Source organism: Panicum hallii, chromosome 5 (genome assembly GCF_002211085.1).
Source record: "Panicum hallii strain FIL2 chromosome 5, PHallii_v3.1, whole genome shotgun sequence".
NCBI classification, from domain to species: Eukaryota; Viridiplantae; Streptophyta; class Magnoliopsida; order Poales; family Poaceae; genus Panicum; species Panicum hallii.
In genome coordinates, this window is record NC_038046.1 from 28,490,227 (window position 1) to 28,503,278 (window position 13,052).

General features: G+C 48.7%; 1 protein-coding gene across 1 annotated transcript; it reads right to left on the bottom strand.

Annotated features, from left to right (window-relative positions):
* Positions 1-6,200: 6,200 nt before the first annotated feature.
* LOC112893914 (asparagine--tRNA ligase, cytoplasmic 1-like) lies at positions 6,201-12,266 on the bottom strand. The gene is made up of 6 exons (XM_025961441.1): positions 11,799-12,266; positions 7,942-8,535; positions 7,556-7,806; positions 7,309-7,438; positions 7,083-7,141; positions 6,201-6,709 (listed from the first exon to the last, which is right to left on the bottom strand). Exons 1-6 carry the CDS (start codon positions 12,264-12,266, stop codon positions 6,526-6,528), a joined length of 1,686 nt encoding a protein of 561 aa, XP_025817226.1. The 3' UTR covers positions 6,201-6,525.
* Positions 12,267-13,052: the final 786 nt, after the last annotated feature.

The following is a 13,052-nucleotide window of genomic DNA, read 5'->3' on the forward strand; positions in this document are numbered from 1 at the left end:
GTGTGTTAGGAAGGCGTAGGGGTTTATTTGACATTGGTTTACACAGCGGGGGTTATTTTTCTAATTAACTAAGAGCAGGGGTTCCTGCTACTAAAAGTGACACAAAGAAGGGGGTTCTTTTGGAAAAACAGAGGAGGCCAGGGGGTTTTGCGTTAAAGGGCCACCTTCTTCCTCCTCCCCTCACGAGAAATAGAGGAGAGGGGAGGGGAGCTCCGGCGCCAGCCGTCCCCGGTGGCCCGGGCTCGATGGCGGCCCCGAGGGTGGGGGAAAAGGGGGAGGAGAGCGAGGGGGACCGATCCCCGGCCTCACCTCGGGCCGGGACGGCTTATGGAGGCGGGCCGACGGAGGCCGGCGGCGGCGGGCGCGGGGGCTCGGCGTGGCAGCGTTGAGGGCTAGGAGGGGAAGGGCCAGGCGTGCGGCGGCGATTGTGGGGTGCTGGAGGTGCCCCTCGGCCCTACTTATAGGCGGCCGGGGTGGTGGAGGTCGGGGCGCGACAGAGACCGGGTCGGAGCGCCATTAATGGCGCTTCGGCCCTTCGCGCGTGTCGCGTAGTGGCGTGGCGGCGAGGGCGCCGAGTCGTGGCACGTGTGGGAGGCCGGGCGCTGTGTGGCCACAGTGGCGGAAGACGACGGGCGGCGCGGCGGGGCGGGACGCGGCAGCGGCGAGCGGTGCGGCACGCGCGGGGACAGGGCTCGCGTGTGCGCGCGCGGCGCGGCGTGGCGCGGGTCCGGGGCGAGGGTGCGAGCGGCGAGGCCGGGGCGGCAGTGCCGGGCGGCGCGGCGGCCGTGCGGTTGCGCGTGCGTGCCGTGGCCGTGCGCGTGCGCGTGGATCGCGTGCGCCCGCGGTCCGGCGGTGCGCGCGCGTACGGCGGCGTGCGCGCGGGGGCGCGTGTGCGACGCGGTGTGATTGGCCGAGGCAGGCGCGCGCGTGCGTGAGGGGAGAAGGGAGGGTGTGGTGGCATGGCCCGGGAGCCAAAGGCCGGCGGTGCTCGGGAGCAGAGGGAGGAGGGGGAAGCAGGGAGGAGAAGGAAGGACGGAAGAGAAAAGAGGAGGAGAAAAGAAAAGGGGAGAAGGAAATAGGAAAGAGGGAAAGAGAGAAAAGGAGGGAAAAGAAATAAAACGGGGAAAAGAGAAGGAGGGAAAAGAACGACGCGTGCCGGCGGGATTCGCGGCGATGGCCGCGGCCAGTCAGCCACGCGCGCGCGACGCTCGCGTGCAGCGCGAGGAGAAAAAGGGGAAAAACACGTCGGCGCCGATCGCGGCGGCGACCGTGGCCGGTCGGCCACGCGTACGCGGGATTCGCGCACCGCGCGAGAAAAGAATCGCGTCGGCGCTAATCACGGCGGGTGATCGCGCGCGGGCGGCAGGCTTCTGGGCGGCGCAGGATGGGACGGCGATCAGGTTTAGTGTCGGTCAGAAGGGGTTAGGGCTAGGGTTTCGACGACGAGTGGTTTTTACACGAAACACCCTAGCGCGTGATTTAACTTGGTGAATTTTCAGGGCGTCACAAGTTCTGCTGAAGCTAGCCCTACAGGTGATGCTACAGATGGAAGACCTCTGGTTGCATCAAGGAGTGGGAGACGTCGCCGATCGAGTGCTAGTACGTCATCAGGCATCATTTAGTTGCAATTTTATTCGAACGTTGTTTGCTCATGTGTAATATTTGCCGCGTTGAGATTGTATCACACCTGGATGTGTAATATTTGCCGCATTGACTGAAGACAGAATATTTGGATTCTACGTTGCAAAATGTTATCGTTTAACTATCTTCGTACGAGTTTTACATATCGTAATCTTCTTCGTAGAATTGAATTAAAATTTTATATGCATGCATAAGAGTATGGCGAATAAATCTTGTATTTGAAAAAAGTCTGAATTTCAAATAGATTGTGAAACATAAATTCTAAGAAAATATAACAAAAATCATAACAAAAATCACAACCAGGGGACCTCCCGCCCGCTGGCCGGGCGGGAGGCCTGCTTCAGGGATCTCTTCGCGAATAAGAAACTTTTCTTATTCGTGAAGAGGCCCCTAGAAATTTTTTTCGGACCTCCCGCCCAATGGTTGGGCGGGACGTTCCTTTCCGCCCGTTCAAAGGGCAGGAGGCACTCATTTTCCTAATTTCTCCCATCCGGCTCCCCTTTTTCGAAATTTTTTTATCCCCTTTTTAAAAAAACTCGCCGGCGCCACAGGGCCATATGATCCTTGGCGGGTAGCAGTCGGCGGGTAGCAGTCGGCGGCGGCTGGAGAGCGAGGGGTCGAGGGCAAGCTAGGGTTTGAGAGGGCAGTCATATGTGGGAGGGTGCGTGAACGGAATCTGGCTTCAGTCATGGGCCTCGGGCAACAGGCCCAGTACAAGTTTGCCGACGTATAGTTAGATCCAATTCTTACTATTTGCCGAGATCCTTCAATGGTACATGTAAATATTTTTACTGACTCATACACAGTCAGAAAATATTAAAATACCGACAGATTGTTCGCTAGAATTCTTTACCGACCGACGGTTCATTGGTAATTGTTCAGTTATAGCGACTAAAATCTGACGGGATATTGGTGTTGTGGTATAGTGAATTAAGATCTATATGCCGTACTTAGGGAGGGAGTAATTGTGATAAAAGATGACATGGCATAACGCAATTGGCAAGGGAGCAAAAGATTTGCTTATGTTAAAAACATGAAGCAATCAAACACCATTTTTCTTCCAATGTCTCTTTGCATGCAGTATGGTCTATTATACATGTGGCTTCAGGACTCTCTGAGCGTCATAGTGTATCTAATATATTTGGGAGTTAGCCTGGTGAAACACATATGACATAAAAAAAAACTCGTCATCCTTTCAGGTTATCTTTTTTATTATACAATCGCTTTGTACTTGGTCTACCTTATACAAGTCAGCTTCACAGACTTGATTGTGGGGGGCATCACTACGATTGGCATAGGTGGTCAAGAAGCTTTTTACCCAGACACAAGGTGATGGTAACATCTACGCATTGATTGTCACTGGAGTTGTTTGGAATTTATCTTTCTTTTTTTAATTTTATACGTGTGTCCGACTATGGAGAGGTTGGGAGCGTATTTCAGGACTTTGTATCCACTTGGCGTAATGCTTTTGAATTTTAATAAAGCTTTCCTATAAAAAAGACACTCTATGCTCGCGTGACAGATAGATACCCTTAATTAGGAATGAAAATAACCGGAATCAATGAGCGTAAGGCTGACCACTTATTACTTTCAATTTTTTCTCAAAAATAAAAACAAATAAAATGATATGATATTGTTAGAAACGATAACTCCGTTGGTATTCCAATAATATCGGAAATGATTTTTCTAAAAAAATACATCAATAACAATCAAAATCTATGGAAACAATACATGACCCATTAGCCTGCCACTTATTGACCTAGGCTTTACTTAAAGGCGTGAGTACAGTAGTCTCTCCTTCATTTGCTTCATTCCCCCTCTCTAGTCTCTACCATCCTACATGGTACACCAGATCCACCACCAAATCGACTGCCAAGTACTGCCAGTGCTATTTATGTCCATTTAGCTTCCTATTGTTGTATTTTGGGACTCTTGCCCCAGTTCTTGCCGTAATGATAGTAGGGCTCGATGGCCACCCTTTGCTCTGGTAGGTGCCACATGTGACGCGGTAGGCTGCAGGCAAGCGGGCTAGCAGCACGAAGGCTATGTAGCCTGGTGAAGCGACAAGACATTGGAGGGAAAAGGGGGTGAGTCTTCCCTGCAATAACTCTAGGGGGACTCGCTCACTACCCTGCAGGTCCAACTGTGATAGGATCCACACATAAGTCAGAGAAGTCCCTCTGCAGTAATATTCCCTGCAACAACTGTAGGACTCGCTCACTGACGTGTAGGTCCAACGGTGATAGGGTCCACATATAAGTGAGAGAAGTCCCTCTGCAGTTACTGCCTAGAAACTACTACTTGAAAAAGGACATGGGATGCTGTTGCTATGATGATCCTGTAGGCAGTTGGGTTGGACGTAGGTAGCAGCGACTGGTAGTATAGGAGAGGGATTCAGTAACCGGTATTTTGCAAGCTAAATACGGATTTTTTGAAAACAATTGAATGAGGAAAAAATTATTTTTGCTTTGGTTTTCATATTTCATTTGTTAGTGTTTTATGGTAACCATTCATTTTCCTTCCATTTTCATAATTTCCATAGAAATTCAGTTTAGACAATTCCGCTCTTCAATACAACATTCCACCTCATGTCTCAAAAAAATTCAACTCATATTTTTGAAAAGTGAATTATCCATCGTTTTCCACTGCTAGTTGTTTTAGGTTGAATTGTGAGTACATGATTAACCAAATGTTAATGAAAACAATTTAAAAAATTCTAGCCATAATATGGTGTCAGGCTAGAGACCTTGAATTAGAATGCTGAGGGAGAGTCTACGAGTAAGGGGATATTGAAATATAAGTGATTTGCCATATTTCTCATCATTTTCAATTTTAAAATTGAAATAGTCAGTACATGCAAAATAATACTCTTAGTTCAAATATTAAAAAATCAAAATTCTTACTCTTGGTTTGGAGGTTTAACCTCCACAACACAAACTATAAGGTTTCAAACTTTAGGTGAGAATATCAAATTCTACTTTCATTTAAAAATTTTCACTAAAGATTAAACTTTCATCAACTATAATGAGAAGATTTTTTGCCTAGATCAACTTCACTTAACTTTTGGGGTGACAATTTATGGATGTTGAATGATAATTCCGACTACCAAAGTTGAATGCTAATTCGTTACCATGTCCTAAGCACAGAATCTCCCGTCTCAACGTAATTTGCTGGGCAAACTGCTCTTTGTTTACAGTTTTTGGTTGGTGGGACGAAGTGGTACGAAATGGGACGATCCCACTTCCAGTGGTGTTTGGTTTGAAATCAAATAGGATGGAACCCTCCCTAGAGGGGAATATACACTCCAAATGTAGGACGGACTCATCCCACCAAAACGAGCGAACGGGAGGTAAAAAAAGATTGACACGTGGATCCAGGGGCGGACCTCCCACCAGGGCCGTGGCCCTAGCCATGAGACTCTCGTAGCAAGTATAGGTCGTCGATCTCCTGCCTCTTCGGCATGTGCGTCTTCGCGTCTCTGTAATTTTGCTTCTTTGAAGCATGCCGCGTAGGGTAAATACGATGCAAGTCTGTCCATCGTGGATCATAACGATGCCCTCAGCCCCTCACGCGTTCCTTCGTCGATCAGCTGGCTTGGGGAGTTGCGGTCATCCTTCCAGCTTGCGCTGTCGCTAGACGCTATGCCACTGTGTCCGCACCGTCTGCGGTCTTGCCGAAGGATCATTGATTCCCTGCTGCGACGGACAGCAAATTAAAGCAGTGAGCATGAGCACCTGTGTCTGCGTCTCCGTAGTCCGTAGCCTAGTGCTGGCACCTGCCCAACTTGCCTTGCGGCCATGGTGCATGGCTGCACATCTTCACGGCCAGGAGGAGGAAGTGAATTTTGCATGTAGCTGTGTAGCAACCACTAAGCAATGGCAAAGTCAACCAACACTTTACATAATTATATCTACTTTATGTAATTCGATTTATGTTCCAACCATTCCACAGTAGAGTACTAGACTCAATTAAGCAATTTATTAAGAGGCGTTTGATTTATAGGATTGCGGATTGTTAGAATTGGCTAAAATTATGAATTTTTTTATAGATTTTGAGAAAATAGTGTATTATGACATGGTTTAGAAAAATAGGTATAACCGCATATCTATTGTTGTGTCATGAGCACTTGAACTTGGACCTAGTCGTGGAGAAAACTTGGGTCCGCCTCTGTGTGGGTCCAAGCTGTCAAGTGCATCATTCCATTTCGTGATGTTCTCCAACCAAACATAAATGAGAGATGCTTCTAGTCCCCCAACCAAACAAGAAATAGGATCATCTCATCCCTGAAAACTAGGATAAGCCCATCCATCCCACTATGTCCCATAACCAAACACAAGTGCTTTAAAGAACAATCGGTTACACTCTGTTTTTGTTAATCCCCAAACCAGAAATTTCTTCAGAAGCACATATGTGTTATAGACATCCATTGGACTGAACTCTATTGTGGATTGTCATTAGGCACACGAACGGGAAGGAGTTGTAGGATTGCAGCATTCTGCCCCGTGGACTGTTACTGGTTTGAGCTTGCACAGTGTAGGCTGCATCCACAATCTACAAGCTAAAACATGACGTGAATCTAATTGAGCTTGAAAGATGTAAATATTTCATAGCCAAATAGGTAAAAGAAACACCAACTTCACCCTACAAAACTATAATTCCGTACAGTGTTATGATTAAACTTTTGGGCTCTAGTTGAGCATTTAACTAACGAAGGCAAAATGCTGATCAATCGCATCCTCCAGTTGCAAATTTAGTACACTGGAAATTACATGACAGTAGACAACCGTATCAGTATACACAGATATACCTAATGTGCAAAGTAGGACAACTGATCGGCAAAATCATTCAAAAATCTTGCATCTGTTTAACCAAAGTCTTCAAAGATCACAGGTCAGCCCTCCCTGGGTACCTCGGGAAAGGTATAACATCTCTGATGTTCTCCATACCAGTGGCAAAAAGAATCATCCTTTCAAAACCCAACCCAAAGCCGCTGTGCTTTACCGACCCAAAGCGGCGGAGGTCTAAGTACCATTCATAGGGTTCCAAAGGCAAGCCAGCGTCAAGTATCCTGTCAAGCAAATTTTTCATATTATCAACTGAGTAGATAGATGAAATCTCATAGAATGGCAAACATACATATAATGGACAATCAGGTGAGTAATAAAAGCATACAACAGTACAAGCATTTACTATTTTGGCATGCTCAACATCACATTTAATCTATGTGTTCCATAGATGCTGTCACCTACACTAGTGAACTCAACTGAGGAAACAAGAAGTTAAACATCCAGTGTATAGATTGCAATGCAGATAAGATGTGGCTTACGTATCTTGACGATGAGTACCAATACTATATATTTCCACAAGTTAAGTTGAATACCATTGGACAAGTCAAAAAGGAAAAAATAAATGTCTTCATCTGGAAGTTGAGTACCACATACCTCTGTTTGAGAACATCTAAACGTTCCTCTCTTTGACTTCCACCAACCAACTCGCCAACCTTCAAAAACATTCGAGCACAAAAATGAGTGACAAGGTAAAACCAGCAATCCAATAAATGAATATCCCACTGGATCTAAAAATGCCCAAAACTTCCCTCCCTACAATACAAATGAACATGTGCACTGATATGGGCAGAGGTTTGATGTATGAGAGGCTTAGCTATACCTTAGGCACAAGAACATCCATTGCAGCCACTGTCTTGTCATCATCATTGAGCCTCATATAAAATGCCTTTATTCCTTTTGGATAGTTATAAACAATCACTGGCTTCTTAAATATATCCTCCGTCAAATACCTTCATCATTGCACGACAAGAATTGAAATTTCAAATAAAGCACAAAAAACTACATTTGAAAAAGGAATCCATAATCCGTTAAAAAGGAAAAAAGGCATCAAATTCTGATCTGCATACCTTTCGTGCTCAGAGGCTAAATCAATGCCCCATTCAACTTTGTTATCAAACTTCTTGCCAGTAACATTTTTCAAGAGCTCCACAGCCTTTGTATATGAAATCCGAACAAAAGGAGTCGAGGAAACAAGCTCCAGACGTTCAATTGCACTCTTATCATAATTTTTCACCATGAATTCCATATCTTCCCGGCAATGGTCAAGCAGCCACTTGCAAAGGTATTGCACATATTTTTCCGCACAGTTCATATCATCCTGCAAGACAGTTGAACACAATATCACTACAAAAACTGTTTGTACTAGATCTCATAATTCTGGTACAATTTGTACCATCAAGAGGAAAATTATTTCAGCAGCATTTTTAATACAAATGCAATTCAGCCTAGTTACCTGCAAGTTTGCAAATGCGATTTCGGGTTCAACCATCCAAAACTCTGCCAAATGGCGTGATGTATGTGAGTTTTCTGCCCGGAATGTTGGTCCAAAGGTATACACGCTACTAAGAGCACATGCATATGTCTCAACCTGAAGCTGTCCAGACACAGTCAGAAAAGCTTGACGCTTGAAGAAGTCATTTTCAAAAGCTATTGACCCATCATCCCTGCATGGAATCCCAGGCTTTAACTTGGACCTCTCCTCCAGCTTTGAAACATGTTCCTTTGCTCTATTAAGCACATCAACAGCAGCTGATATGTCTTGTTTGCTGGCTTTTGCAGCTTTAAGCTGCGCAACTGCATCTCCTTTCTCCTTGACAATAACTTTCGCTGCCTCGATTTCAGATTCAGAAGGTGCAGGGTTCTCTTTCAATTCCTTTTCAGTTTTTTCAGCCTGGCTAAACAAAGTTGTTACTTGGAACATCTCACCAGCACCCTCACAATCACTTGTAGTTATTATTGGTGTATGTACATAGAGAAACCGATTCTCCTCGAAGAACCTGTGTGTTGCATAGGCTAACTGGTGCCTAATCCTAGCAACAGCTCCAATCTGCAAAAATGGTTTGGCATAAATTGGCGGAAATTTGTTGTGTAATGAGCATTTTTTTAAAAAAAATGATATGTTTTCCAATCCCATCAGGATATCAAGTTCAAGATTTAAAAGGATAGATTAATACAACACAGCACAAATTCAAATGCCAGAACTTGAACACATCATGTCAAATATTACTGAGTAACAAGAGGATTAACAAAAAAAAAGGAAAAGCTTCTTTTGACAAGACATCATGTCACAATACCTAACACACCATTCAAAAATGAAAACTGAGTAGTGACCACAGATGTAGCAATTAGTGTCATACAAGTTTCACATGTCTACAGCCACAAACTTGGCGACTCAAACTGAGAACAAGTCAGTTCAAACAGCACAATTGTACAGCATTGGGAGAAAAATCAAAACTGAGTAGTGACCATGGTTTTTATGACGTCGCCTAGTCATCCAGGTGAGTTCCCAATCGAGGCGTCTCGCCCGCCACCCCCTTCCTGCCTATGGCATCGCCTCGCGCAGAAAGTCATCACCAAGGCGTCGGACAAACGTCACACAAGCGGAAGGCGGATGCACGCGCGAGAAAAAACGACACTGGCGGCTTGCGCGTGGGAAGGGAGAGGGAGCTGCGCGCGCACGGGAAATCGCATGCCTACACTAGGATGCCCCATCGCTGCAGCGCGCCAATTGAGAGAGGAGGAAAGAGAGGAGAGGGAGAAGAGAAGAGGGTGGCGGCAGGACCTGGAATCGCGTGCGGGGGAAACGGTGGGAGCAGCGTGTTTGCGCAGGAATCGCGCACCTACACCTCCCTGAGCGACCCCATCTGTGCTGCGCGCGGATTCCAAGAGAGGGAAGGAGAAGAGGGCGGCGGCACTTGGAATCATAGCCGGCAATGCGGGGCCTCAATCCAGCTGCGCTCGCACCTTTGTCCAGCGGCTCCCATGCCTTCTGCTGCGACCAATCCAGTCCGCCTACATCTACATCCAAGCGCTCGTCGGCTCGTGCCCCTTCTGCTCTATCCTCCGCTCCGCCTCCTCGTCCTCCCAGTCTGCTCGCAATGCACGTACCTCTTCCTCTCCCTTCCTCTGCTCTATTGCTTATGCTATGACAATGACATGGATATACTATGCTCTATTTTGCTTCCTGCGGTAGGAGACAAACAGCACTGGCTGCTCTGCTCCACTGTATGTATTACTGATTCATGTGATTGAACATTAGTGTGAATGTGTGCCTGATGACTGATTCATGTGATTGAACCTTGCTACATTTTGCTTAGCTTTGCTACTTGATAACTCTCGGCTTCAGAATTGACAACAATAAGGTATGTTTATGCTGCTTCATCCTAGATTAGGATATGAGTATGGCGTCGCCTCGCCGCTAAAGATGGCAACGGGTACAAAATATCCACGTGCCCGCGGATAGCAAACCCGAAGGGCGCGGATACGGGTTTGCATTTATGCCCGCGGGCGCGGGGGCGGGCGCGGGTACAACCTTAAACCCGACGGATATCTGCTAACGGGTTTGAAAAAATAATATCCGCATCCGCAAACCCGCCAAACCCGATTTAGCGGCTGACATGTGGGTCCTAAACCCCTAATATATAGACTTCATTTAGGGTTTCACCTCATCTCCTCATTCCTTTCCTTCTCCCGCACCTAGCCGCCTCACCCGAGCGCCCGCTCTTCCCCGTGTGCGCCGCCGCCCACTGCCCCTCTCCAGTCTTCGTCCTCCTTTCCCTTCCTGCGTGCCGCCGCCCGCCGCCCCTCTCCTCCTCCGACCTGTGCGCCGCCTCGGTCCTTCCCCCTCCCTGTGCCGCTCGGGCTTGGCGCCGCCATCCCCATCATCGTCGACAAGCTCCTCCCCGAGTCCTTGTGCGCCACAGCCCCCTTCCGCTGTTCCTCCCGCCGGCCGGCCGCCAACGTCCTCCCTCCGCCAAGGCGTCCCGACCGCGGCCCGCGCTTCCTGCCGCCCAGCACGGCAGCGCCGAGTGCGGCTACGGCTGCGCCTGCGCAGCACAGGGACGCGCCGCAGCCCGCCCACCCGCCGCTCAAATCCGGCGCACGGGGATGGGGCCGCGGCACAGGGACACGCGCTGCGGCCCGGCCACCCGCCGCTCAGATTCAGCGCAAGGGGATGGGGCACGGGCGCACGGCCGCTCCCAGGCCTAACGCCGCCCTACCGTCCCAGGAGACGAGGACAGGACGCCGGCGCCCCAGCCCCGACCCAGCTGCAGATCTGCTCTTCTTGAGCTTGCGGGTACACGGGTGTGCCCGCAGGCATGTGGGTATCCACGGATAGCGGGTACGGGCGTTGTTTTCTACCCGTGGCGGGTTGCGGGCACGGTTGGGGGCACGGATTTTAGCACGCAGGTACGGGTTTACGAAGTTGATATCCGCGCGAATTTTACCCGTTGCCATCTTTACTCGCCGCGAGCCTTACTCACCTAGGCGTCTAGGAGGGGGTGGGTCACCACGCCTCGCCTCGCCTTACCACCTTAAAAACCATGGTAGTGACCATAGATGCAGCAATCAGTGGGAAGGGAGAGCTCCCCTGATCACTCAATAAACAGCCTTGAAGAAACATCAAAAGTCAGCATGTGGTACATACACAAATTAATACAGAAGGGCAACAAGAAGTTACATACCCCAGAAACTAAATATAAAGTTGATGGACCAGGTCTATAGGTTTATTATGCCATATTCTCAACAAGGATGTCCAAACTAGGGCCGCCAAGTGCCTACTAACTGAGCTCTAGAGAGTCAACACAGATTTGAGCTTGAAAATCAAGCTTAGGTTAATTTGGTTAGAACATGAGCTTTGCTCGAAAAGCTCAGTTCATTGCAGGGATCCAAGTGCGTTGGTTTCTAGACTAAAGAAATATGTTGGAAATTACTCGTGTGATGCCTTCATAAGTTTCCAAATCCAATTGGCAAATTGCAGAATGTGCGAATTCAGAATCTACCATAACAGTAGGCAAGATGTAACAGGGATGCAGATGAAGCGCCTATTGTTATTGACCATTTCTTTGTAGTAAACCCGTGAAAGGCAGGGCTCAGGTGTGTTGGTTTTGAGACAAATGAACAAATTCTCATAAGTTGGACAACCGCGAGTAATTGATAAAAGAATTGATGAATCCTAGCACCAGCACTGCTGAACATTACTACTAGAATTGCAAGATCTGGTCAACCGCGAGCAAGAACACTTAAACTAAAGGCCAACCAGATCGAGAAGATGGAAGGAGAAAAAAAATAAAGTAAAGGCGCACACACCGTGTTAGTGCGCGAACGGAGGTGAACGACATCCCTGAGCTTCTCGAGCGTGAGCTTGACCTTGCCCTTGGGCAGCGGGTAGGCAGCGGCGTCGACCTCGCCGACCTCGAGCACGCGGCTGACCTTGAGCTCGACGTTCTGTTTGGTCCCCTCGGGCGGCTCCTTGATCTCGCCCTCGACGAGCACGGAGGTGCCCGTGGCGGTGAGGCGCGCGAGCGGGTGCACGGCGGCGTCGACAATGACCTGGAGCGTGGAAACGCAGGAGCCGTCACTGAGCTCGAGGAACGCAAAGGTGCCCTTACCCTGCTCCCGGCCCGTCCGGACCCAGCCCCCGACCACGACGCGCTCCCCCGCCCGCGCGGCGCCCGCGGCCAGGACGTCGCGGATGCAGGTGCGGACGGTTGCGGGCTCCAGGTCGTCGCAGAGGGAGGACGCAGCCATCGCCGCCGCAACGGCGTCGGCGGCCATGGGGACGGGGTGGCTGAGGGGGGGCTGGCGCTCGGGGTTGTGGTGGCGGCGGCGGCGGCGGCGGCGGCTGAGGGGGAGGGGGGAGTGGTGGGCTTAGGGCTTGGGGTTAATTGTGGTGGCGGAGATTTGTGGTGCGCGGGCGTGTGGCTTTAGCGGCACGGCTCGTTGGCAGTCTCGGTGAATCTGATCGGTCCTCGTAGGAATCTTGGGCGCTACGGAATACCGATGCGATGCGACTTTTGTGTATGATGACACGGCCGATGGTACATCAGGAGTGTACTGTAATAGTGGGTTTCAGCTGACCAAGGTGCGTTCATTTCCTGGCGTCTAAAGTTTAGAGGGGTCACATCAAAGAGAATCTTGTCATTTAGAAGTATTAAATAAAGTCTAATTACAAAACTAATTGCAGAACCACAGAGCTAATTCGCGAGACGAATCTAATGAGGTATATTAGTCCATGATTAGCGGATGATTACTGTAGCATCACTGTGGCAAATTATGGATTAATTAGGCTCATTAAATTTATCTCGCGAATTAGCACCCATCTGTGCAAAAAGTTTTGTAATTAGACTTTATTTAATACTTCTAAATGATAAGATTCTCTTTGATGTGACGGGTCTAAAATTTAGATGGTAGGAAATGAACACACCCTAAGGCCCCGATCGGTTTCCTCGGAACGGGCCGTTCCGGGGCTCATTTCGGATGGTTTGGAGCGGTCCGTTTCGAAACCAGGCCCATGATAAAATCACCGTTCGTTTTGGTCCGGCGCGAAACGGAAACTGGCCT

Excerpts from the sequence above, each read along its gene's own strand:
- LOC112893914 (XM_025961441.1), bottom strand. The coding sequence starts at position 12,266 with ATGGCCGCCGACGCCGTTGCGGCGGCGATGGCTGCGTCCTCCCTCTGC. Across the intron at positions 8,536-11,798 it reads TCCGTTCGCGCACTAACACG|ATTGGAGCTGTTGCTAGGAT; the intron begins GTGTGTGCGCCT and ends CCATTTTTGCAG. Across the intron at positions 7,807-7,941 it reads TCGCATTTGCAAACTTGCAG|GATGATATGAACTGTGCGGA; the intron begins GTAACTAGGCTG and ends ACTGTCTTGCAG.